Source organism: Zalophus californianus, chromosome 12 (assembly GCF_009762305.2).
Source record: "Zalophus californianus isolate mZalCal1 chromosome 12, mZalCal1.pri.v2, whole genome shotgun sequence".
In the NCBI taxonomy this organism is placed as follows: domain Eukaryota; kingdom Metazoa; phylum Chordata; class Mammalia; order Carnivora; family Otariidae; genus Zalophus; species Zalophus californianus.
In genome coordinates, this window is record NC_045606.1 from 119,629 (window position 1) to 143,443 (window position 23,815).

Below are 23,815 nucleotides of genomic sequence, written 5' to 3' on the forward strand. Positions count from 1 at the left end.
AGGCTCCTGCCCTTGGTTCCTGGGGTCCTCTCACCTAATGGGGGTGGGCAGCAGGGGCCACATGCCCTGGGGCAGGGTTTGTGGAACCCCTAGCTCAAGGACTTGGAGCCGGGCATGCCGGGGCCACACTGGACTCAAGGTGGTAGGTGGAGGTGCCTTTATTGCCAGAAGCCCACCCTTCACTTGGCCTTGCCCTGGGCGGCCACAGCCTCCATGGCCTTCCGTACGGTTTCTTCATCACCCAGGAACCGCATGGGCTTGATGGGCTTCAATGCCTGGTCCAGCTCATACACGATGGGGATCCCCGTGGGCAGGTTCAGCTCCATGATGGCCTGGTCCGACATCCCTGGGCCGAGGGAACAGGACCCTTAGTCGCCTTGGCCAGTCCGCCAGGCAGTTTCCCGCCCTCCTGTTCAGCAGGCCCCGTGACCTTTATGGGCCACAGAGCCGGGCCAGCCAGGCAGCAGCCCGCCCGCCCCCCACAGCGAGCCCCCCGCACAGATGCCCCTGGAGGTCGAGCCAGTAGTGAGAGACCGAGTGGCCTGCAGAAATAGCCGTGGCAAACCGGGACCCTGTGCCCCCAACCGGGAGCCACTGGGACCTGGGGCCACGCCATTGGGTCTTTTCTGTTTGGTTTCTAGAGCATTCTAAATTCTAGCCATCAGGAGCAGGGGTGCTTGGACAGCGAGAAGGGCCTCCTGTGACCAGGGTGGAGGGGAGGTCCTGTGGGTGGAAAGGGCAAGGTTTCCCAGGGAAACCTGACCCTGCCGGCCTTCGCAGCCCCTGGCCTGGAATAGCAGCTTGACCTTTGCAGCTCCGACACCCCCCCCCCCCCCCGCCCGGTTCTCCAGGCAGTGGGAGACTGCAGTGACGGTGGCCTCTGCGCTTCTCTCCCAGACCCGGCCCCTGGAAGGGAGGGGCACGAGGTGATGTTGGGGAGGGTGGACTGAAACTGGGCAGGCCTCGGGGACCAGCCTGTCTGTGCTCTGGCCGGCTACCCACTGACCCCCCGAGCAGGGGGTTTGGGGCTCCCCACCTACTAGCCTTCTTCCCCTTTCCACAGTCCCGGCAAGCTTGAAGGCCGTTCCGAGTCTCAGACTCCCAAGGATCTGTATGTCTAAGGGAGCCCGGTGGAGATGCACGCCCCGAGCTCCTTAGTGGGAACCCAGCTACAGGCTGGGGTCGAGGACTGCTCCACCCCAGCACCCTCTTAACTGGGCTTACCTTTTCCTTGTGTGGGTGTGAGCTGGGGTCCCCTGCCCTGGGCCTCATGAGCCCGCCCCCGACCCCGACCCCGACCCCGGAGAGGGTGGTTGAGACCCAGCAAGTGGTGTGACTTGACCAGGGCCACATAGCAAATGGATCTGGAGCCAGGCGGCCCTGCCTTGGCCCCGGGCGGCCTTGGGCACGGCCTTCCCATCTTTCCCAGGCTTCTGGCCAGAAGGCCAGGCCAGCCCCAGGCCTCTGGGCCCCGGGTTGGAGCAGCGGTTTCCACCCACAACCTCCAGAAGGAAGCTCGTATATAGTGTCCCAGTACATAAACGAGTGAAACAAAAATTTTGCAAAGTGGCTTTTTAAAGTGGTTTCTCAGTCCTCCCAATTCACAGTTTGAACCCCGACCCCGAGTGCTTATGTGTGCAGAGCTGCCTGGGCTGGGGGCTTGTAGCTGAGATGATCATTTGGGGCCCAACTGGTTCAAGGGCATGTGCCCCGTCTGCCCCCCAACCTGCCTCCGCCTACACCCCCTGCAAGGATGGGCCTCACCTTCCAGGTGCTTGACGATGCCCCGCAGGCTGTTCCCGTGGGCCGCGATGAGCACTCTCTTGCCAGCCTTGATCTGGGGGGCGATCTCCTCGTTCCAGAAGGGTAGGGCCCGGGCGATGGTGTCCTTGAGGCTCTCACAAGTGGGCAGTTCCCCAGGCTTCAGACCTGCATACCGCCGCTCCTGGGGGCATCCACACTGCTGTTCCCTGCCCAGGAAGCCAGCCCCCCAACCCACCCGGGCTGCCATCCCCAAGGCCCTGCCCCTAGACCCTCCCCTGATGCGCCAAGCAGCCCACCTTGCTGATGGAGTTGTAGTAGGGGTGCTTCTCATCCATGGGGGGCGGCGGGATGTCGAAGGAGCGCCTCCAGATCTTCACCTGCTCCTCCCCGTGCTTGGCGGCTGTCTCGGCCTTGTTGAGGCCCGTGAGGCCCCCGTAGTGCCTCTCGTTGAGGCGCCAGCTGCGCACCACGGGCAGCCACATCTGGTCCGTGCCATCCAGGATGGTCCAGAGGGTGTGGATGGCTCGCTTCAGCACCGACGTGTAGCAGATGTCAAACTCCATCTTGGCGTCCTTGATGGCCTGGGCGCCCCTCTTGGCCTCCTGGGCCCCCTTCTCGCTCAGCTCCGCGTCGAACCAGCCACAGAAGCGGTTCTCCTGGTTCCAGGTGCTCTCGCCATGCCGGACCATCACGAGGCGGTGAGCGGACATGGTGGCACTGGCGACCGCGGCGGGCTGCAGAGGGGGACGGCGGCCTCCCAGGTGCGCCCAGTTTTATAACCGTCTGTCCCCAGCCCCCACCCTGGCCAACTGCCAGTCAGCATTCCAGGCGGGACGGGCGGCGGCAGGTGGCCAGTAGCAAAGCTTGGGGGAGGGCAGGCCCAGAGCCGGCCTTAAAATAGCCCCAGCAGCCAGCAGCGCCCGGGCCGGGTGGGGCTGCGCGCGGGACTGGGCAGGAAGCGCAGGAGTCTGAGACCCGCCTGAGAGGTGGGGCTGCCAGGAGCAGTGCGGATCTCGAGCGGGACTCCTCTGTCCGCGCGGGAGGGCTGCCGCTGCGGCCTCAGGCCAGAGGCACATTCCCAGGGCCTTTCTGCGGGTCCTTGTCCACACACCTGGGGGCGAGCCTGCATTCCCCTGAGGGAGCTGGCGTATGTGAAGGGGAGCCCGGGGATGTGTGTGCGCAGGCACCCGTGTCTGCCCACGTACACATGCATGTGTGCGCCCATGTGCGGGCACATGCGTGCGTGTCTGGTGTGTTACGTGTATACACGCGTGTCCATGTCTGTCACTTGTTGCGCGTGCATATGCGCATGCCTGTGAGCTGCCAGGAGGTTCCCCCGGGGGCTCTGCTCTGCTCAGCCGGCCGTGGGGGCTGCATGGGGGCTTCCCTCCCCAGCTGCCTCTGCCCTGCCCGCAGGATGAGTCTTGAGGGAGCCTGTGGCCCATGGCCAGGCTGGGACTGTGACGTCATCTCCGCTAGTCCCCACAAGGACAGAAAGGAGTGAAAGGTCAGTTTGCTGTGGCCAGGGGGCAGGTGGGGGCCGTAGCCCTGGGGTGGGGGTCCGGCCCCGCAGGAGAGGGCGCCAGGCAGTAGGGTGGGCCGGGGCCTGGGCTGAGGCGGGCAGAGCTGTTTCCAAGACAGCCGGGGGAGGTGGAGGGGTTGGGCCGAAGGGGAGAGCACAGGGTGCTGCCACTCTCCACCCGCCCCGTCCTCACCCAAGCCAGGCTTGCCCCTCCCCACTGAAACCACCTTTCAGAGAAAGAGAAATCCAAGAGTCGTGCCCCCCCCCCCAGAGGGACTGGTTGTTGGGTTCGTGCCCAGCTCAGCAGGAGCACCCACAAGTGGGCCGAGGTTGATTCTGGGGGACCAGACCTCTGCATTCAGATTTGGGGGGATGAAGTCCACTGGGGCAGAAGCTGCGCTCTCACGAGGGGGGCTGCCCAGGGTCCCTACAGCTCCTCCCACCCCACTGCCCTAGCGACCACACCCTTACCGTCTCACGCTCCTGAGAATGGAAAAGGGTGGGCGGGAGGCCAGCAGAGGGGTCAGCTACTACACTGAGACCTGGACATGAGTGTGTGAAGCCCTGACCTCTCTCCCTCCAGCCTTGCTATCCACCCAGGGGACAGCCTCCCAGTTCTGGGCCCCTCAGGCGGAGGCTCCACACCCCAAGGCCACCCTCCTAGCAGCACCACACGCAGGCCTTGCTGCTCCAGCTCTGCCCTTGTTAGAGCCACACCTCCTATATAAGGTCTACTTTTTGTTCCCTTGACCGCTAATCAGGCCCTGGGGGCCCAGCAGACAGCCAGGCAGGAAGCTCGTGTTCAGTGGGGGACAAAGATGACAACCCAACAGCTGTTCTCCTTCATCCCAGCTGGTAGGAACAAGTAAAAGGGGTTAGGGAGAGATGAGAGAGCAGGAGGAGGGGTAGAGACAGCCCCTTGGAGGTGCAGCAGAAAGCAAAGGACTCACCAGGACGAGTTCTGGGGGAGAGCACTCCAGGCAGAGGGGCAACAAAGAACCAGTCCCCACAGGAGAGCAGATATGTGGGTGGCACAGGGCACGAGGGGCTGGGCTCTGCGTCCTGATGCAGATCACTGGAGAGCTTGAAGCATGGCTTCAAGAATTTTATCTTATTTTTTTTAAGATTTCATTTATTTATTTGACAGAGAGAGTGAGAGAGCATGAGCGTGGCAGAGGGAGAAGGAGAAGCAGGCTCCCCACTGAGCAAGGAGGCCGACGTGGGGCTCGATCCTGAGGACCCTGAGATCATGACCTGAGCTGAAGGCAGACGCTTAACTGACTGAGCCCCCAGGCGCCCCTGATGATGTAGACATTTTAACACTATTAATTCTTCCAAGCCATGAGCATGGAATATCTTTCCACTTATGTGTGTCTTCAGTTTCTTTCGTCAATATCTTAGTTTTCAGTGTACAGATCTTTCAGCTCCTTGGTTAAGTTTATTCCTAGGTATTCTATTATTTTTTGGTGACATTATACATGGGATTGTCTTCTTAATTTCTCTGAAAGTTCATTGTTAGCCCGTAGCAACACAACTGATTTTTTTATATTGATTTTGCCTCCTGCAACTTTATTGAATTCACTTATTGGTTCTAACAGGCTTTTTGTGGACCCTTTAATGTTTTCCATATATAAGATCATGTCATCTCCAAATAGAGACAGTTTTACTTTTTCCTTTCCAATTTGGATGCCTTTTAATTCCTTTTCTTGTCTTACTGCTGTGGCTGGGACTTCCAGTACTACGTCAGGTAGAAGCGGTGAGAGTGGGCATTCTTGTCTTGTTCCTGACCTTAAAGGAAAAGCTTTTCACTGTTGAGTATGATTAGAGGTAGGCTTATCATACATGGCCTTTACTATGTTGAGGTATGGTCCCTCTGTACCCACTTTGAGGGTTTTTTAATCCTAAGTGGATGTTGAATTTTGTCACATCCTTTTTCTGCCTTTATTGAGATGATCATATGACTTTTATCCTTCATTTTGTTAATGTGGCGTTATCATATTGATTTGTAGATGTTGAGTCATCCTTGCATTCCTGCAATAAATCCCACTCAATTGATCCTTTTAGTGCATTGCTAAATTCAGTTTGCTAGTATTTTGTTGAGGATTTTTGCATATGTGTTCATCAAGGATAGTGACCTGTAATTTTTCTTTCCTTGTGGTGTTTTTGTCTGGTTTTGGTATCAGGGTAAAGCTGACTTTATAAGTTTTGAAGTGTTCCCTCCTCTTCTATGTTTTGGAAGAGCTGGAGAAGAACTGGTGCTAATTTTTCTTTAAATGTTTGGTAGGATCACCAGTGAAGCCATCTGGTCCCGGACTTTCCTTTGTTGGGAGGTTGTTGATTATTTATTCAATCTCCTTATTAGTTACAGAGCAGTTCAGATTTTCTGTTCCTTCATGACTCAGTCTTGGTAGGTTGTGTATTTCTCAGAATTTACCCGTTTCTTCTGGATTATCCAATTTGCTGGCATTGGTCGTCCCTTATGATCCTTTGTGTGGTATTAGTTGTAATGTCTTTTATTTCATTTAAAATTTTGAGTCCCCTTCTTTATTAGTAAAAGTAGTGAAAGGTATGTCTATTTTGTTTATCTTAAAAAAAAAACAAAAAACAAAAAACCCAGCTCTTGGGGGAACCTGGGTGGCTCAGTCGTTAAGCATCTGCCTTCAGCTCAGGTCATGGTCTCAGGGTCCTGGGATTGAGTCCTGAATCAAGCTCCCTACTCAGGGGGGTCTACTTCTCCCTCTGCCTGCCCCTCCCCCTGCTCATTCTAATAAAATCTTTTTTTTTAGATTTTATTTATTTATTTGACAGACAGAGACACAGAGAGAGGGGGAACACAAACAGGGGGAGTGGGAGAGGGAGAAGCAGGCTTCCTGCTGAGCAGGGAGCCTGATGCAGGACTCGATCCCAGGACCCTGAGACCATGACCTGAGCTGAAGGCAAGTGCTTAACTGACTGAGCCACCCAGACACCCCCCCCTTTAATATTTCTTATAAGGCTGGTCTAGTGATGAACTCCATGAGCTTTTGCTTTTCTGGAAAATTCTTTATCTCTCCTTCAATCCTGAAGGACAGCTTGCCAGGTAGCATATTCTTGGCTGGCAGCTTTTTTTTTTTTTTTAGCACTTTGAAAATATCATGACATTCCCATGTGGGCTGCAAAGATTCTGCTGAAAAAATCTGCTGTTAGTCTTATGGGGGTGAGGGTTCCCATGTCAAAAGGTGTTTTTCTCTTACTGCTTTTAAGAGTCTCTCCTTGTCTTTAACTTTTGACAACTTAATTAAAATGTGTCTTGGTGTGGGTCTCTTTGAATTCATCTTATTTGGAACTCTATGGGCTTCCTGATTGGATACCCAGTTCTTTCCCCAGGTTAGGGGAGTTTTCAGCTGGTATTTCTTTGAATAGGCTTCATTCTCTTTCCTTCTGGGATCCTATAATGCACATTTTCTCCTTGGATAGTGTCCTGTAAGCCCCTTAAGCTATCTTCTTTCTCATTTTTCCTTTTTGCTCCTCTGATCAGATGAGTTCCACTGTACTGTCTTCAAGTCCGCTTCGTGTAGTCTGAGCTGAACCCTTCTGCTGAATTTCAGTTCCATTTCTGTATTCTTCATCTCTGTGGTTTATGTTTGGTATTTTCTTTTAGTTTCCACGTCTTTGTTGAAATTTTCATTTGTTCATGCATAATTCTCCTGAGCTCAGTGGGCATCTTTACGACCATTATTTTGAACTTTTTATCAGGTAAGTCACTAATCTCCATTTCATGAAGGTCTGTTTCTGGAGTTTTGCTCTTGTGTTTGGAACATATTCCTCTGTTCATTTTCCTGGACTCTCTGTGTTGGTTTGTGTCTTTGATAAAACAGCCACTTCTCTGAATCTTGATGGAGTGTTCTCATGAAGGTGATAAGGATGAACCTTATCCTCCAGCCCAGCCCACACTCTCGGTTCTCTCAAACCTTTGTGATTGCCCAAGCCACCTTCTTTCTTCTTAGTGGCCCCCAGTGGTTGAAAGTGTGCCAAGGCCCATTAGTGTCCCAAAGGGGAGGCTCAGCCATAGATGTGTGCTAAATTAGAAGCCTGACCCTCAGGCCGCAGCTTTTAAAGTAAGCAAAGTCCTCGTTCTTGGAAAGCCCGGGAGATAGGATTTCAGTCTGCATACTCTGTGCTGAGCCCTGGGCAGATAGCTGTTTAAGAACAGTGTCTTTCCTTGAACAGTCCTGGGGGGCCCTGCAAATGCAAGCCCCACTGGCCACCAGAAATAGGTGATCAAGGGGCATGGCCTGTGGATGGCAGCCGCCAAAGCCAGGGCAGCAACACACGCACAAACTCCTTCCAGGGAGACACTGGTGACCCAGTTTGCTGTGGGTATTTTCACGTTTGCCCGATATGTAGGAATTGTTCACCTAGTTTCTGGATTTCTTTTTAGAGGAATTGTTTCTCTGTACCTGTGGATTTGGTGTATCCAGAGAAGGAAGTGAGTTCGGGAGCCTCCCATATCACTAGTTTAGACCTGAACTTGGGCCTGGGAAATGCCAAGGGTATCACAGAAGGGCCTAGAAGTTGTAAGGTGCTGCAGCCACGAGTCTGTGGAAGCCAAGGCTCAGTGCTGACTGTAGGGAAGGAATTCCTGGAAGGTGCTGAAAAGACGCTCCACATCAGTCATCACCAGGGAACTGAAAATCAAAACCATAATGAGATGTCACTTCATACCTGTTAAAATGGCCATCACCAAAAAGACAAAAGACGACAAGTGTTGCTGAGATTATCCACAATCCCCATGCACTGTGGTGGGAATGCCAACGGGTGCAGTCACTCTGGAAAACAGTATGGAGTTTCCTCAGAAAACTAAAAATACAGAACTACCATATGATCCAGCAATCTTACTCCTGAGCATGTGGCTGAAGGAAATGAGAACAGAATCTCAAAGAGATATCAGCACCCCATGTTCCCTGCAGCATTCTTGACAGCCAGGTTGTAGAAGGCTAAGCTGAGCAGCCATCAGTGGATGAAGGGATAAAGATGTGATACACATATCATCATCTATATACACATACATGTCTAATACACACACGCAATGAAATATTCAGTCATGAGAAGGAAAATCCTGCCACTTGTCACAACATGGATGGACTTTGAGGGCATCATGCTAGGTGAAATTAGCCAGATAAAGACGAATACTGCATGGTATGACTTATATGGGGATCTTTTTGTTGTTGTTAATTCAAGAATTCATTTTTCTTTTTTTATTAACATACAATGTGCTATTTGTTTCAGAGGTACAGGTCTGTGATTCATCAGTCTTACACAATTCCCAGCGCTCACCATAGCACATACCCTCCCCAAAGTCCATCACCCAGCCACCCCATCCCTCCCACCCCCCACTCCAGCAACCCTCAGTTGGTTTCCTGAGACTAAGAGTCTCTTATGGTTTGTCTCTGTCTCTGGTCACATCTTCTTTCATTTTCCCCCCCTTCCCGTATCATCCTCTCTCTTGTTTCTCAAATTCCTCATATCAGTGACATACTTGTCCTTCTCTGATTGACTTATTTTGCTCAGCATAATACCCTCTACTTCCATCCACATCATTGCAAATGGCAAGATTTCATTTTTTCAATGGCTGCATAATATTCCATTGTGTATATGGACCACATCTTCTTTATCCATTCATCTGTCGATGGACATCTAGGCTCCTTCCATAGTTTGGCTATTGTGGACATTGCTGCTATAAACATTGGGGTGCAGGAGCCCCTTCAGATTACTACATCTGTATCTTTGGGGTAAATACCCAGCAGTGCAATTGCTGGGTTGTAGAGTAGCTCTATTTTCAACTTTTTGAGGAACTTCCATACTGTTCTCCAGAGTGGCTGCACCAGCTTGCATTCCCAGCAACAGTGTAGGAGGGTTCTATATGGGGATCTTTAAAAAAAAGAAAACGATAAAGGTCCAATCCATAAAAAACAGTAGAAAAGTGATTGTCAGGAGATGGGGGTGGGGGAAATAGGGAGAGGTCTGTAAAATGAATAAAGCCTAAGGATCTAATGTAAAGCATGGTGATTACAAATGATAACCCTGGATTGTAGAATTGAAATTTGTACAGACACATCATAATGAGATAGATGTACAAAAACTAAAGACCAAGAAAAAAAATTCTAAAATCAGCCAGAGGAAAATGATTCACTTCATGTAGGGAGCAATTCTTTGCAAGGCTCTGGGTTTCTCACCAGAAACCAAGCAGGCCAGAAGAAAGCAGAACAATATTTTTAAACTGTTGAAATGCAAGAACTGTAGCCTGACAATTCTATACCCAGCAAAAATGCCCCTGGGGCACGAAGGTGAAATAAAGACATTCCCAGATGAAGAAAAAGTAAGAGAATTCATACGTAGAGCAGCTGCTCTAGAAGAAAATATTAATGAAGTTCTTCAGACAGAAGAGAAATGGTATCATAGGGAAAGTGAGAACATCAAGAATACAGGAAGAGCAACATAAATTGTAAAAATACATATATAGGGGCGCCTGGGTGGCTCAGTTGGTTAAGCACCCAACTCTCGGTTTCGACTCAGGTCGTGATCTCGGGGTCGTGAGATCGAGCCCCACATCAGGCTTGGGATTCTCTCTCCTTCTCCCTCTGTCTCTCCTGCTTGCATTCTTGCTTTCTCCCTCTCTCTCTAAAGTAAATAAATCTTTTTAAAAATGGGGAGGATATACCCCATATATAGTGAAAATCAGTACTGGGAAACCTCCCAGAGATGGGGTTGGAAGCTCTGGCAGGGGGCTCTCACAGCCCTCCCACGGGGTCCATCGCTGACCCAACAGGGAGAGCCCTCCCTGCCCTCACCTGGATGGGATCTTGCCCGAGGCTGTGACCCCCCGCAGGAGGGACAGATGCTTCGCTCATCCAGGGCCACAGCTCTGCCACCGAAAAGCCACCGCGCCCCCCTCCTAGCTTCCTCCAATGCACTTTGAGTTCATAACAGCCCCTCCCAATTCACCCCTTTTCTCCTTCGTTCCCCAGACTTGCCTAAGGTCTTGCCCAGCTTGTTTGTCCGGGACTGAAATTCCCTTTTATTCCTGAATAAATCCATCTGTTCCTGGTGAAATAACTGGCAGTTTTTATTCTTAAGTTTAGCTATATACATATGTATATATAGCTACCCTTAAGATATATACACACACACACACATAAAATATAAACTTAATATATATAGCTACATATACATTATAAATTTAGAATTTGTCATTCTAACACTGTCTGCTGGGGGTTCCAACATATGCAGAGGGAATCAAACTACAACATGAAGGGTAAAGGGACCTGTAGGGTGGTAGGGTTCTCCATTCCACAGGAAGTGGTAAAATATTAATTCTAAGCAGGCTATGAAAAGTGTGTATATAATTTCTAGAACCACTAAATATTTTTCTTTAAAGATTTTATTTGAGAGAGAGAGTACGCACAAGCAGGGGGGAGGGGCAGAGGGAGAAGCAGGCTCCTCACTGAGCAGGGAGCCCGATGCGGGGCTCAATCCCAGGACCCTGGGACCATGACCTGAGGCGAAGGCAGATGCTTCACCGACTGAGCAGCCCAGGCACCCCCATCAATATTATATATACAAAGAAATATAATCAGGAAGAGAGCAGCAGGGCAGGAAAGAAGAAATAGAACAACTGTTTGCCTAACCCCAAACCATGCAATAGTCTCATTAGACAGGAAGGGCCTGGCCTTGGACACGGGCACTCTCTGCCCAGCAACTAAAGAAAACGAGGCTGTTTCTGCTCTTGGACTCTACTCCTCACACCACCGCTAACACTCACGCTGTGAATTTTCCCCACAGAGAAGGAGAACTGGGCGTCCTACCATCTAACTCAGCTCTAACACCATCTCCCTGGAGACTGCATCAACCCCACAGCGGAAGGGCTCAGTGCCCCAAAACTGCCCCCGCTTCAGAAGCCAGTCGCAAGCCCCAGGTGCTCACCTGTACTTCTGACAGATCGGCTATCGATCGGGCTTCCCACAAGCCCCTCTTTGCGTTTGATAATTTACTAGAACAACTCCCCCCAGAACGCAGGGAAACTCTTTCACTACCAGTTTATTATACAATAAAGAATATGATAAAAGATATGTACAAACAGATGACGAGGTGCATAGGGTGTGGTCTTGAAGGCTCCTGAGTGTAGCAGCTTCTGCTCTTCAACCTTGTGGAGCTGGGGTGCATCACTCTGCGACGCAGGATGTGTTCACCAACCCAGAAGCTCCCCAAACCTGTACTTTAGGGATTTTTATGGCGTGACTGATTATGAACCATCTCCAGGGCCTCTCCCCTCCCTCAAGGATGGGGCTGGGCTTCTAATCACAGCCTGATCTTTCTGGTGCCCAGCCCCATCCCAAAGCCATCCCAGAGCCCACCGAGTGAGTGCCTCACTGGAAAAAAGACACTCCTTTCACCCAAGACATTTCGTGGGATTTAGGAGCTCTGGCCAGGAGGTGGACGGGAAGACCAAGATATGGATTTCTCTATTTTTTAAAAAGATTTTATTTATTTATTTGAGAGAGAGAGAGCATGAGCGGGGAGGAAAAGGAGAAGCAGGGTCCCCAATGAGCAGGGAGCCTGACACAGGGCTCAGTCCCACGACCCTGAGATCATGACCTGAGCCGAAATCAAGAGTCGGACGCCTAACTGACTGAGCCACCCAGATGCCTTTACGCATTTCTTATTGTATCATAATATCGCAGCCAAACACATTGAGTTAAAGACAACTTATAGTTTGGACTTTTAAAAATCACCCAATTCCATGCTGGCTTCGAGGAACTCGCCCTGAATATAATAATGCACGTTGGTTAAAGTGAACAGTAACCTTGCGTTCCGTGGTATCAATCACCCTGATACCATCACTCATCAAAGACAGCAGAGACAGCGGGCGCCTGGGTGGCTCAGTTGGTGAAGCGACTGCCTTCGGCTCAGGTCATGATCCTGGAGTCCTGGGATCGAGTCCCACATCGGGCTCCGTGCTCAGCGGGGAGTCTGCTTCTCCCTCTGACCCTCCCCCATCTTGTGCTCTCTGTCTCTCATTCTGTCTCTCTCAAATAAATACATAAAATCTTTAAAAAAAAAAAAAAAAAAGACAGCAGAGACAGCTGCCGAGGATCTATTACATACAAACTTCAGCACAGAATCTAGCAACAAATAAAATGGATTCTACACCACGAAATTTATGTGGGGAGGTTTAAATCTGAAAGCCAATTAATATACCCAATCAGTAGAATGTTTTGTTTTTTGACAAAAATGACACATGATCATCTCAATGAATGAAAAAAAAAAAGCATTTGACAAAATCCAACACCCCTTCCTGATAAAAACACTCAGAAAACTAGGAATAAAACCGAACTTCCTTCATCTGATAAAGGGCACCTACAGACGCTGGACCCCTAACATCATCTTAATGGGGAAACGCTGAACCCAAGATCGGGTGCAGGACAAAGAGGCCCACATCCACCCGCGGAGTCCCAGAAGCTCCAGCCAGACCAGTGAGGCCACACAAGCAAATAACAGGGGACCTGAAATTGTTCCCAGTCACAGACAGGAGGGCTGTTTATGTGGACGGACAGACAGAACCACCGGGAATCTAAACTAACAGTGAGTTCTGTCAGGTTTCAGGATACACCTATGCATGAGAATCGGGGGGTTTCTGAGTGCTCGCAAAGAACAACTGGAAATTGAAACAATCTGTAACAGCTCCAAGGGAGAGAGAGAATTAGGCATAAACCTAACAGAGCAGGGGCTGGGTCTCTATGTTGAAACACCATAAAACATTGATAGAAGGAATCAAAGACGAGCAACCTCGGGCAGAGACATCCTGTGTTCACAAATCCCAAAGTATTCCTTCGTAGACAGACAAACTGATTCTAAAATCTATATGGAAAGTCAAAAGAAGAGCAGGCAAAACAATCTGGAAAGAACAAAATTAGAGGACTCACACCAGCTGATACTAGGCAGTCCTCTCCAATTCAGGTTAGTTGAGTTAGGAGGGTGTTTTTGAAGCGATGGGCACAGAAAGAGATGGAACAGAAGAGAACCCAGAAATAGCCCCGCACAAAATTGGCCAACGGACATCCCAGGAAGGTTTGAGGACAATCCAGGAGCGAAAAGACGGTTTTGTTGACAGATGGTGCTGGAACCACCGGCCTCCTCCTGCAGATACCGAATCCTCAGCCTCATACTTAAAATTCACTCAAAATGAATCCTACATCTCCATGTAAATTGTACGCTCCACAAGAAAACAGAGAAAACGTTTATTGTAATTCGGAGTCAGAGACATGACCCAGAAGCAAGGAAAAAAAAAAAGGTACACTGATAGATTGGCAAACCAGACTTCCTAAAACCAGACTTCCTCTGCTCTGAGAGGCGCCCTTGTAAGAAATGAACACACAGCCTACACACAGAACGGTTACAGAGGACAGGGGACCCGCACGCAGAGCGGAGTCGGCGATGGTAGAGCGGTGACAGTGCTCAGCCTTGCAGACGGCGGGGGCACGCCCTCGGGACACCCACAGCGAGGGTGCGCGCAGACCAAGCGCCGGGCTCCGGGGACGCTTGTCCGTGTGGCGGTCTTGGAAAGTGGCACACCCTCGCCCCGTAAGCCCTGGAGACCCCGGGTCTCACCGTGTGCCCCGAGAAAGGAGAACCTGTGTTCACACAGACACCTGTCCAGGTCTGCAGCGGTTCTCTTCGTGGTCACCGGAGCCTGGACACAAGTTCTTGACAGGTGGACGCGTCGACGCCAGATGATGCCCCACGCTGGAAGGAGGACCCGCGGGCACCCGGAGGACTGTCGGAGACCCCATGCGGAGGGGCCAGTCTCGGAAGCTTACACGGAGTCCGCCCGCGCACACAGGCCCTGCCGCAGGAGAACCGCAGAGACCCGAAGCGCTAGGAGAGCACGTGGCCGTGACCGGCCAGTGCGCGGGCGTCCTGATGCGGAGCGGGCACACTGAGCGAACACAACCTCCCTGGGAAGAGTCTGGAGGCCGGAGAGGGGCTCGGACGGAGCACCAGCTCAGGAAGAAGCCTGCCCTGCCGCCGGGCACCACCCGAGCCCCTGGCTTCCTCCATCGGACCTGCAGGGCAGTCCCGCCCAGCCTCTTCCTCCTGGCCCTAACCCTGACCGCAGTCCCTGCGCTGTTCCCAAGCGAACCCATTTTGCTGGTACAGTAACTGGCTGCTTTATTTTCAAGGTTGGCCCAGTGGAAGTGGACGCGTCTACACACGTTACAATTCGTAAAACACTACGCCAAAAAGAGTCAACGTTACTTCAAGTTCCTTTGAACAATATTTTTTATTGCAGAAGGTGGTCAGGGGGGTCCTCACCTGACAGAGACCTGTGAGTCCGGACAGTGTCCAGGTGGACGGTCCAGCAGCGAAGGTGCCAGAGCAGAGGACACTGCGTGGCCAGTGCCCCTCCATGAGATGCTGGGACCCCCACCAGCCCTGCGGGCATCTGCGGCTCGCAGTGGGAGTGCAGAGGAGGCCGGGGGTCAGGGGGACATAGGAATGCCAGGCCCCTAGGGGCCACGGTGAGGACTCTGGAATTACTTAACAGGGTGGGGAGCTGCGGGGCACAGGGAGCAAGCGGGGGGGGGGGGGGACGCTACGTGACTGTTAAAGGCCTTCCGAGAACAGAGCTTGGAAAACCAAAGGCAGAGACCGGAGACCACAAACCTGGTTGGAAGGTGGGGGCCAGCACCGGAAGTTCTCCCCCAACCCCAGCTCCTGCCTCTGCACCCTGTCCCTCTCCAGATGCTGGCCGCCCTTTAGCGCCCCAACTGCGTACTCCTGGTGGGAAGCGGCTCCAGGCCTCCACCCCCCAGCTCAGAGCCCTGGGACACCGCCATCCGCCACCTCAGGCTCTGCAAGCACCCCACCACGGAGACGGCGCCATTCACATCCACACTGGCCCAGAAGCACTCCGCCACAGTGCCCCCAACTATCACCCCATAGCTGATGGGGGCCAGGTGCCCTGCACTCCCCATCATAGCAGCGCATTCAGAACACAGAGCTTGGTTTGGTGCAGGTGCACATTTCATTAGATCCTGGACTGAAGGGTGGGTGGGGCTCCGGGTCGGGGGTCGGGGGTCAGGAGGGGTGAGGACCTGGGGCCACAGCACATCCTCTCCCTGGAGCCCACAGGGCTGGCTCGCCAGAGTGGGGTGGGGCCGGCAGGCTCAGGCATTTCTCTGCTCTGGGGGAAGGTACTCAAGGCCCAGGTGCCTGAATATGTCTTCCTCGGAGGCCACGTGGAAAAGCATCTTCTGCAACAGGAGTGGGGGTGTTAAGGCCTGGGCGCTGCCCCCCACGGTGCTGGCTTCCTGGAGAAGGGCGTGTGGAGGCGTGGGGAGGGGCAGCAGTTTCTTCCCCCAGGCAACCCCCCCCCCCCAGCAACATACCCGCTCCGGGTCAAACAGCCCATGGCTGTTCAGCCGCAGCCCTCTCTCCTTCCAGCTGAAGCGGCGCAGCTCCCGCTGGAAATGCTGGGGAGAGCGGGGTCGTGTCAGGGCCACTTACCCCCCAACAGCCCCAGGCCCGGCCCCCAAAGCCCACGCCTACCTTAGAGCCAGTCCAGCCTAGCAGGGCAAAAGGGAGCTGGCTGATGGGGACAGCCACCAGGTCCACCCGCACGGCCCTCCTCTGGGCGCCCCCCACCGCGGCCCCTGGGGGTTGTGGTAGGCAGAAAATGCAGAAAATGATCTCGAAGGCATCCATGGTGTGGCTCCGCGGGGTCGGGTGGGTGGCGTCCTCAGGGCGGCCACGGTGGTGCTGGTGGTATAGGACAAGCCCCTGCGGGCAGAGCAGACGTGGCAGGCCACAGCGGGGCGGGGCCGGGGCAGGAGCCAGGTCCGGGCAGTCCTCCCTGCCGTCCGCCTGGCCCAGGCAGGCAGCCCGAGCCCCTCACCTGCTTCTCCAGGCGGCGCATCATGCTGGGCAGCAGCCCGGCCTCCTGGCCCTCCTGGGAGTGGCTGACAAGCAAGTCCACGTCGTGGCCCTGCAACTTCCCCCTGAGGGGGCGCCATCTGACTCCGGGGTCCACACGGGGCTGTGGCCGCTCCCAGGTCCCGCTAGTGAGGGAGGGCCCACCTCAGGGGCCTACCCTGGAGGGCTGGCAGACCCCCTCACCTCCGGAAGCCACCCACCAGCGTCACGGTGGCCCCGGGCAGGACATGCGCCGCAGCGGCTTCCACCACCTGCTGCAGGGCCTCTGCCTCCGGCCGCTGGACCGGGACGCTCAGGTCGCGGTAGTGCTGGAGTCCTGCGGAAGCACAGTCTCCTGACCTTCCCGGCCCCACCAGCTCGCGCTCTCCACTGTCCCTCCTCCCTTTGAAGCAGAGGAAACCGTAGATCCGCGGGCAGCTGCATGGAAGGGCGGAAGCCCCCCGTGCCCCCCTGCCCAGTCCCCTCAACGGCAACGTCTAGCAGAACTACCATCCGTGCCATCAGGGTGCTGGTGTGGATGCAGTCACGACGCAGACTACCCCTTTGAAGGCCTCGATTCTCCCCTCCATAAAATGGGCCGGAAAAAGATAAGGACATGAAGGAGATTGGTCTGCCGCTCGGGAACCCCTTCACCGGAGCCCTGGCCCAGCTCCGCACCTGCGGGGGGACCGCTGCCTCCCGCACAGTCAGGAGAGGTTTCAGAGGGGGAGCAACGGCGCTTGGGGGCACGGGTTCTCGGTAGGCGGTTCCTGACCGCGTCACGGGGACATGTGGCTGACAGCACCTCATGTTCCCTCAGACACGTGACTCCATGGGTCGCACCGCCTGCAGACCCCCACAGGGCCTCCCCTCCCACAGCCCGAGGGAAGATGTTCAAAGACGCGGTGGGTGCCGGGCTGCGGAACCACTCTGGTGGGGACCCCAACCGTGGCCACGCGGGGAGGCCCATCTAACACCTGCTACCTGCTGGCCTCACACGGAGCGGCTCACAGACAACGGAACGCAGGCTCAGAGAAGTTAAGTCTCAGGGCCGTGGTCACCTACCTAGTACGTGGCCGAGACAGGACTCCAGCCCAGGCCTGACACACTCTCAAGCTCCCGTTCGTTCCACTGCATGGGGCCCCCTGCCATGAGCAGGCCCTGTCCTGAGCCTCTCCTGCCACACAGGTCCCCATGCCATCTGCCAGTGTGCCAGGACACCAGCCCCATGCTGCCAAGCCGTGCGCGGGGCACGGGCCGCTGAGACACGGCCTTCCCTTCCTGGTCCAACCGGGAGGTGTGAACGTCACACCATCACTGTTCACTGCAGAAGGGCTCCAGCAGATCCAGACAGAGGCCTGCCTGCCTCCGGGACCTCTGTGCACTGACCCCACGCCCTCCCGTCCAGGCAGCCCCCCAGCACGCACCGCGTGTCAGGGCTGAGGGCTCCGTGGTGTGGGGGGCCCGGGGCCCCGTCCTTCTCCGAGGCTCACCTGCTCTCTGCTGCTGGGTCAGCCTCTCGGGCTGCTCGTGGAGGCTGTCCAGGGTCCGCAGCCCATCCCGGTACCACCGGTCAGCAGTCTTGACCCCAACCCCAAAGATCCCGGTGAAAAGCTGTTTGGGGGACGAGCACAGTGTGATCAGGAATAAAGTCCTGACAGAAGACGCAGATGGCCACCACCATCCGCGAGGGCGGTGCTGTCCCAGGCCGCCCCGTGGCCGCTCACGGCTGTCTGGGTCAAGCAGGTCGCCCGAGGCCACATGGGGCTCACACAGGCAGGATTCAAACCCCAAGGCTAGCCTGTGCGGAAGACGGCCCGGACAGACCCCGGTGTACCTCCCTCTGAGGGCCTCGACCCCCTGCTCCGGAAAAGTCTCTCCCCCAGAGCCTGTGCAGCTCCAGCCTGTGAGTCCAGCACCGCACACCAGTCACCCCCACAGCCTCCTGTCCACTGGGAACCACGCCGCTCCCACCTAGTAGCAGCTGGGGTTTCGCACCAGGGTTCTTCTCCTTAGCAAACCAGAGGGTCATTCTAGAGGAGCTGCAGCATGGGAGCCAACCTCCCATCAGGGGCGGCCGGCCCCACACGGGTCTCCCACATGGGGCGGGGGATAGGCAGCCCCCAGCCCCAGCAAGTCACTCTTTCCTCCCCGACCACAGCTTGTTGGTCCAAGGTAGGCATCCGCTCCAGCAATTTTTGGAAGTGAAACAGAATGTCAGGCCTGTGCGGTGGTGGAGGCCATAACCCACAGACGGGGAGCCTCCCGTGGCTGGGTCTCAGCTGGTGAGGGGGCCGACGCACAGAAAGGGGGAGGACCCTTGTGGCACTCGGCTCCCCGAGCCCTGCTTCCTCTGGCTACAGCCCTGCCCATCTTGGGCTATGCTGGCCGCCCTTCCCTCGATCCCCTGAACCAAGAGCCTGGGCCCTGCTTCCTCTGGCTACAGCCCTGCCCATCTTGGGCTATGCTGGCCGCCCTTCCCTCAATCCCCTGAACCAAGAGCCTGGGTCCTGACAGAAAAAATGCTCAGAACAGCCCAACCATGTTGCTTCAACAATGAACTTCTAATCATTGACCCACCTCTCTGCTGGCCTGGGCGCCCACCTGGGACCCTCTGTCCTTCACCCGTGGCTCCTCTCCCTCTCCGAAGCCCCCCGCTGGCCCTCACCACATTCCGGGCCACCTCCCAGAGCACTGACGGCCCACCCTGCCAGGGAAGCCCCCCGCCCCCAACAGGTCGCTGATGGGACAGGTGTCTGAGCCGCGGGACAGAGGCGGCCACCAGAGCTCTGGCGCGTCAGATCAGGGGCAGTAGGAACAGGAGAAGGTGCGCTGTGGACAAAGGGCGACAAGCGGGGCTCGAGATCATAAAGAGGGAGGAAGTTACATTTTGTCTAGTACGCTCTGTTTAAGATGCTGGGGGACACAACACAGTGGAGAACATTCCAGTGATGGTGCTGAGTGGATGTGCAAACCCCCCTGTGCTAAACGCCAGCTTCTCCTCGCCCCACTCTGTTTGGCTGCCTCATGCATCTCTGGTGTCAGCTCGCTGCTACCTCCTCAGCGAGACCTTCTCTGATTCCTGGGCGCCCTGCTTGCCTCCCGTCCGTGGCTGGAACCGGGCTGCCATCCGGGGGAGGCTCCGAGCCCCTGCTGGGGTCCGCCCTGCACGTACCTTCATGGTCTGGTACCGCTCTGACAGCTGGATCCTCTCCACCTCCTCACACACCCCATGTTCCAGCAGCTCCTAGGGGACCAAGCAGAAGGCTCAGCCTGACTGGACACAAGGTCTGGGGCCTGAGGACCAGGCGGAACCCCCACACTCAGCAGGGCAGCTTCGTCCGATCAGCACCCAGGGGCGCTTAGAAATAGAGACCATGCCTGGGGAGGCACCAACGCTTCTGGCCTCACGGCCCTGGGCCCAGGGAACACGGGCCACCTTTTAGACGAATGACAAGTCCCAGAATATGGAAACCGTGGCTTTTCCAAACACGGGTGATGTATTCAATGGGACTTTGCTTAAAAGCTGGAGTTCAGAAGTATGTCTGGTCCCCCTACACAGTCTCCCAGTGGCAAGGGAACCCCTTAGATGGTACGCTCAACATGGCATGTGAAGCACCTGACATTTTGGGTCCTTACGTACTTTGTATTTTGAAAAAGATGTGCTCCAAGTCCAGGGTTCCCGTCCACCATCCCAGACAGCGGGGCCGATGCCAACGATCCAGGTACCAGTCCTGCCCGGGCCCTCCCAGCCACATGGTGTGGCCCCCATTTACAGCTGAGGAATCCGAGCAGAGGGTGGCTTGCCCTGGCCCTGAAGCCGGCCTCCATGGCTGCACTGAGCCCCTGACCCCCCCATGCTCACGATCCCCAGGCCGCCTCATCCACCTGCCTGCACTCACGACTCCACCCAGGAGCACCTACCTGGACAACCCTGCAGGAGTGTTCTCCAAAGTGCGGCAGCCCCTGCAGCTGGCTCAGGGCTGTGACCCGGCTCGGAAGGGCCTTGAGCACCGCGGCCGCTCTATGGAAGGAGAGGAAGCGGCCCTCGCTGCCCTCAAAGCCTGCGGCCTCCGCCAGCACCTCTAGAGCCTCCTGCAAGGAGAGGCCCTTGGTGAGGGGGGACGGTGCCTGACTCCACGCCCTCCAGCTCCCACCCACCTGTCCCCAGGCTGGGACAGGGCAGAGTGGCAGGGCTGCTGGCAACAGGCCCGGCCCCACCCCAGGGAGGCTGGGAACCCAAGGCTCACCGAGAGGCCGGTGTTGTGGTGTGTGAGCGGCGTGGGGCGCTGGCAAGCATAGGGCGGCATCCTCACTGGGCTGGGCAGCTCCTTCCCCGGCATAGCCACCTGGGGACGGGCAATACAGAGGCCACCTGGTGGCTGAAGGCTGGCAGGGCCCGGCAGCCCCCAGAGCCCTGCCCCTGACAAGGACAGGAGGGGCGAAGCAGGCGGAGGAGGGTCTCCTCACCCAGAGCATCAGCAGGCCCAGCACCCGCGGACTCTCAGGGAGGACCGTTCCTGTCACTGCACACGACGTGTGTGCTCTCCCTCCCGCAACGGTCTCAATCGCGTGGGCTAGCAGTGCCTGTCATGCCCGCCTCGCAGACAGGGACACCGGCTCGTGGCCCACAGGCAGAGCTGACCTTGGGACTCTGAGCCCACACCTGCATCCCCCCAGGAAGCACTGAATGGGGGCAGAAGCCACACACCCACAGCACCGTGAGGACAGCTTCCTGCTGGTCCTTGGGTCATCTCAGCAGGAGTTGCTATCTCACTACTTGAGCACGAAAGGCCTGAAGATGCTAGAAATAAGTGGACCTCAAGAGGTCATACCAATGAGAGCAGAAGCCAGGATGGCCTGGCCTCCCAGGGCCCCCGGTGGTCTGAGCTGAGCCCCACTGCCCCCCCACATCTGTAGGCACCGCGGTGCTGCTGACAGGCCACCTGTGCCCTCCGAGCCACAGCCTGCACTGGGGCATTCTCTGCGGGCCCCACGCCAGGCCACCCAGCTCACCTCCAGGCGGTGCCGGCTCTCCACGGGCACGGGCTGCCCAGCTGCCATGCTTTCTGTGAACCAACTTATGTCCAGCAGTGCTGGGCGGGTGCATCCTTGGGGTGAGGCTGCTGCCGCCCTGTGCCCCTGCCAGCAGCCGGCCTCCTCCACTGAGGTCTGTTCCATCACCACATGCGTCACCTCGGAGCTGGGTAGAGAGAGGGGGCACAGCTCACATCCAGAGGTCCCTCCTGCCTCGCTCTGTGCCTCCAGGCCTTTGCTTCCTGTCCCCTCTGCCTGGTGAGCACCCATTCATTCTTCCATGCCACCTCCTCAGAAAGCCCCTTCTCAAAGAGGAACACATCTGCCACCCCAGCACCTGCAGAGCTGCAGCCCAGCCCACGTCTCTGTCAACTCGTCTGCCCTTCTCTCCCCCAGTCTCTGAGAATGGAGGTCCTTAGGGGGCAGAACCAGAGGCTCTTCGTCTGCTGCACCCAGACTGCTTGGGTGTGAACCCCAGCTCTGGCACATACTTGCTGGGTGGCCTTGGGCATCTCGCTTAACTTCTCTGTCCCCTGATTTCTTCCTCTTTAAAGTAGGTAACAACCTATCTACTGTGTAGGGTTGTTACACAGATTAAACAAACTCATAAGCAAAAGGCTTAGAGGCTTAGCACCCAGCACACTAAACTCCTCTCTGAGCGGGTCTAACCACTGGGAATGGTTAAATCACTTAAACAAACAAACAAACAAACAAAAAATCTGCTGGGGGACTGGCCCCTGGTTTGCTTGCTCTTCCAACTTTAAACCTACCGGAACCCATTTCCTTAATCTCAGCAGGATCTCTGTAGCCCATAATTTTTGCTGATCTTGGAGCCTCACTCAAGTCATTGTCTCAGCCCAGAGGGGAGGCGTCATTTTGGCTAACGGGGTAAGATGAACTTACGGAGGGCACAAGGCCATTAGCCAGTGATATCCTTAACCACCCCACAGGGCCCTATAGCTCTTTACAGAGCCTCTGGTATAGTTCTCTCCTTGTCCTACAGAACACTCCTGGCCCTAACTGCAAGCACCCTTTTATACAAGAGGATATTGAGAGAAAAGCCACATGAGCATGAAGTGCCAGGGTTAACTTGGAATCCAAAACCTCAGGTGCCCCTCCACTGCCAGGTGAGTCGTTTTAGATCTCAATATCCTCAGCTGAAAAGAAACACCGCTTGTGAGTGTGGCTGGTCACTTGCAAAGTTCTGAGCACCGGCATGTTGTGCTTAGGCGCTCACACCACGCAGCAGTGTCGTTGGGGCGTGACGGCATGGCGATCCCACACAGGCGTCCCTTGGTCCCCTGTGGGCGCAGCACCCGCCCCGCGCCCCTCGTGCAGGCGCCCCCCCAACCATGAAGGCGCCCCGGGCAGGAGTCCCCGGCAGGTGACCCCCTGAAGGGGTCCCAGGCAGAAACCACGCCCCGGGCCGGAGCCCCCGGGCAGGTGACCCCCCTGAAGTCACCCCGGCAGGAACCCCCACACAGGTGCCCCCACCAAGGCGCCCCGGCAGGAGCCCCAGACAGGTGCCCCCCCCCGCCAAGGCGCCCGACAGGAGCCCCGGACAGGTGCCACCCCCCCAAAGCGCCGCGGGCAAGGGCCCCACCCCGGGCCGCAAGCTTCTCCACGACCGCGCACCTGTAGGCGTCCAGGACCCTGAAGCCCTTGGAGACCGCCAGGCGCGTGAGGAAGGCCCGGCGGCTGCGGCCCATGCGCGGCTCGGCCAGGTAGATGGCGACGCCCGGGAAGTGCGGCGGAGAGGAGGAGGCAGGGCCGCCGGGGGACAGGACCCGCGCTCGTCGCCTCTTCGGGAGCATCCCGTCTCTGGCCGCGGGCGGCGCCGGAAAAGGGAGCGCGGAAATCGGAGGAAAGGCGGCAGAAGCAGGCTGGAAGAGGAAGCGGCACCTGGCGGTACGTGCGAGCAGGCCCCGCCCCATGCAAATTGGGCCACTCGGAGAGGTCGGGGGCTCCCGCGGGATTGAGTTCGCGCCTCCGGCCCCTTCTCCATGCAAATAGCACCAGAGGACACGCCCTTTATGTAAATAACTCGCGGAGCTAAGTGGAACAGCGCGGGCGTGTGGGGCGAAGCCGGGGAGAACGGGGGCGGGGCGGGGGTGGGACCAGTGAGCGCGCGGGCGGGGCGTGCGCGGGGTGGTCGGTGAACGCAGGGCGAGCGCGGAGGCGGGGCGGAGTGATGGGGGCGGGGCGGGGGAGCGCTGGGGGCGGGGCGGGAGAGCGCTGGGGGCGGGGCGAGGGAGAGCAATGGGGGCGGGGCGGGGCGGGAGAGCGCTGGGGGCGGGGCGGCGCGCGCAGGGCGGGGGCCCGGCGGGAGGGTCCGGTACGAACGGGGTGTGGGGGGCCCGGCGGGGGCGGGGCCGGGGAGCGCGGCGCGGGCGGGACCCGCGGTGTGCGGGGGGACTAGCAGGAGAGCCCGGGGCGGGGGCCCTGGGGGCGGGGAGAGCGGGGTGGGGGTCCGGGGGCGAGGGTGCGGGGGGTGGGGGGCGGGGTGGAGAGCGCGGCTGGGGCAGGACGCGGGGAGCTGGG

The 23,815-nt window shown here is 56.5% G+C and overlaps 2 protein-coding genes across 4 annotated transcripts; both read right to left on the bottom strand.

Annotated features, from left to right (window-relative positions):
- Window positions 1-140: 140 nt before the first annotated feature.
- On the bottom strand, window positions 141-2,643 carry PGAM2 (phosphoglycerate mutase 2). Its single transcript, XM_027573831.2, has 3 exons — window positions 2,061-2,643; window positions 1,765-1,945; window positions 141-346 (listed from the first exon to the last, which is right to left on the bottom strand). The coding sequence occupies exons 1-3, from the start codon at window positions 2,472-2,474 to the stop codon at window positions 180-182; spliced, it is 762 nt and encodes a 253-aa protein (XP_027429632.1). The 5' UTR covers window positions 2,475-2,643; the 3' UTR covers window positions 141-179.
- Window positions 2,644-14,616: 11,973 nt separating this feature from the next.
- On the bottom strand, window positions 14,617-23,331 carry POLM (DNA polymerase mu). 3 transcript variants are annotated; one of them, XM_027572980.2, is made up of 11 exons: window positions 22,910-23,331; window positions 21,254-21,440; window positions 20,488-20,586; window positions 20,162-20,332; window positions 19,413-19,484; window positions 17,731-17,851; window positions 16,442-16,574; window positions 16,221-16,323; window positions 15,875-16,084; window positions 15,715-15,798; window positions 14,617-15,579 (listed from the first exon to the last, which is right to left on the bottom strand). In XM_027572980.2, the coding sequence occupies exons 1-11, from the start codon at window positions 23,206-23,208 to the stop codon at window positions 15,493-15,495; spliced, it is 1,566 nt and encodes a 521-aa protein (XP_027428781.2). In that variant the 5' UTR covers window positions 23,209-23,331; the 3' UTR covers window positions 14,617-15,492. The 3 variants fall into 3 exon arrangements, with proteins under 3 accessions (XP_027428781.2, XP_027428780.2, XP_027428782.2); XM_027572979.2 differs by having other exon boundaries at window positions 15,875-16,105; XM_027572981.2 differs by lacking the exon at window positions 16,221-16,323 and having other exon boundaries at window positions 15,875-16,105; window positions 16,442-16,566.
- Window positions 23,332-23,815: the final 484 nt, after the last annotated feature.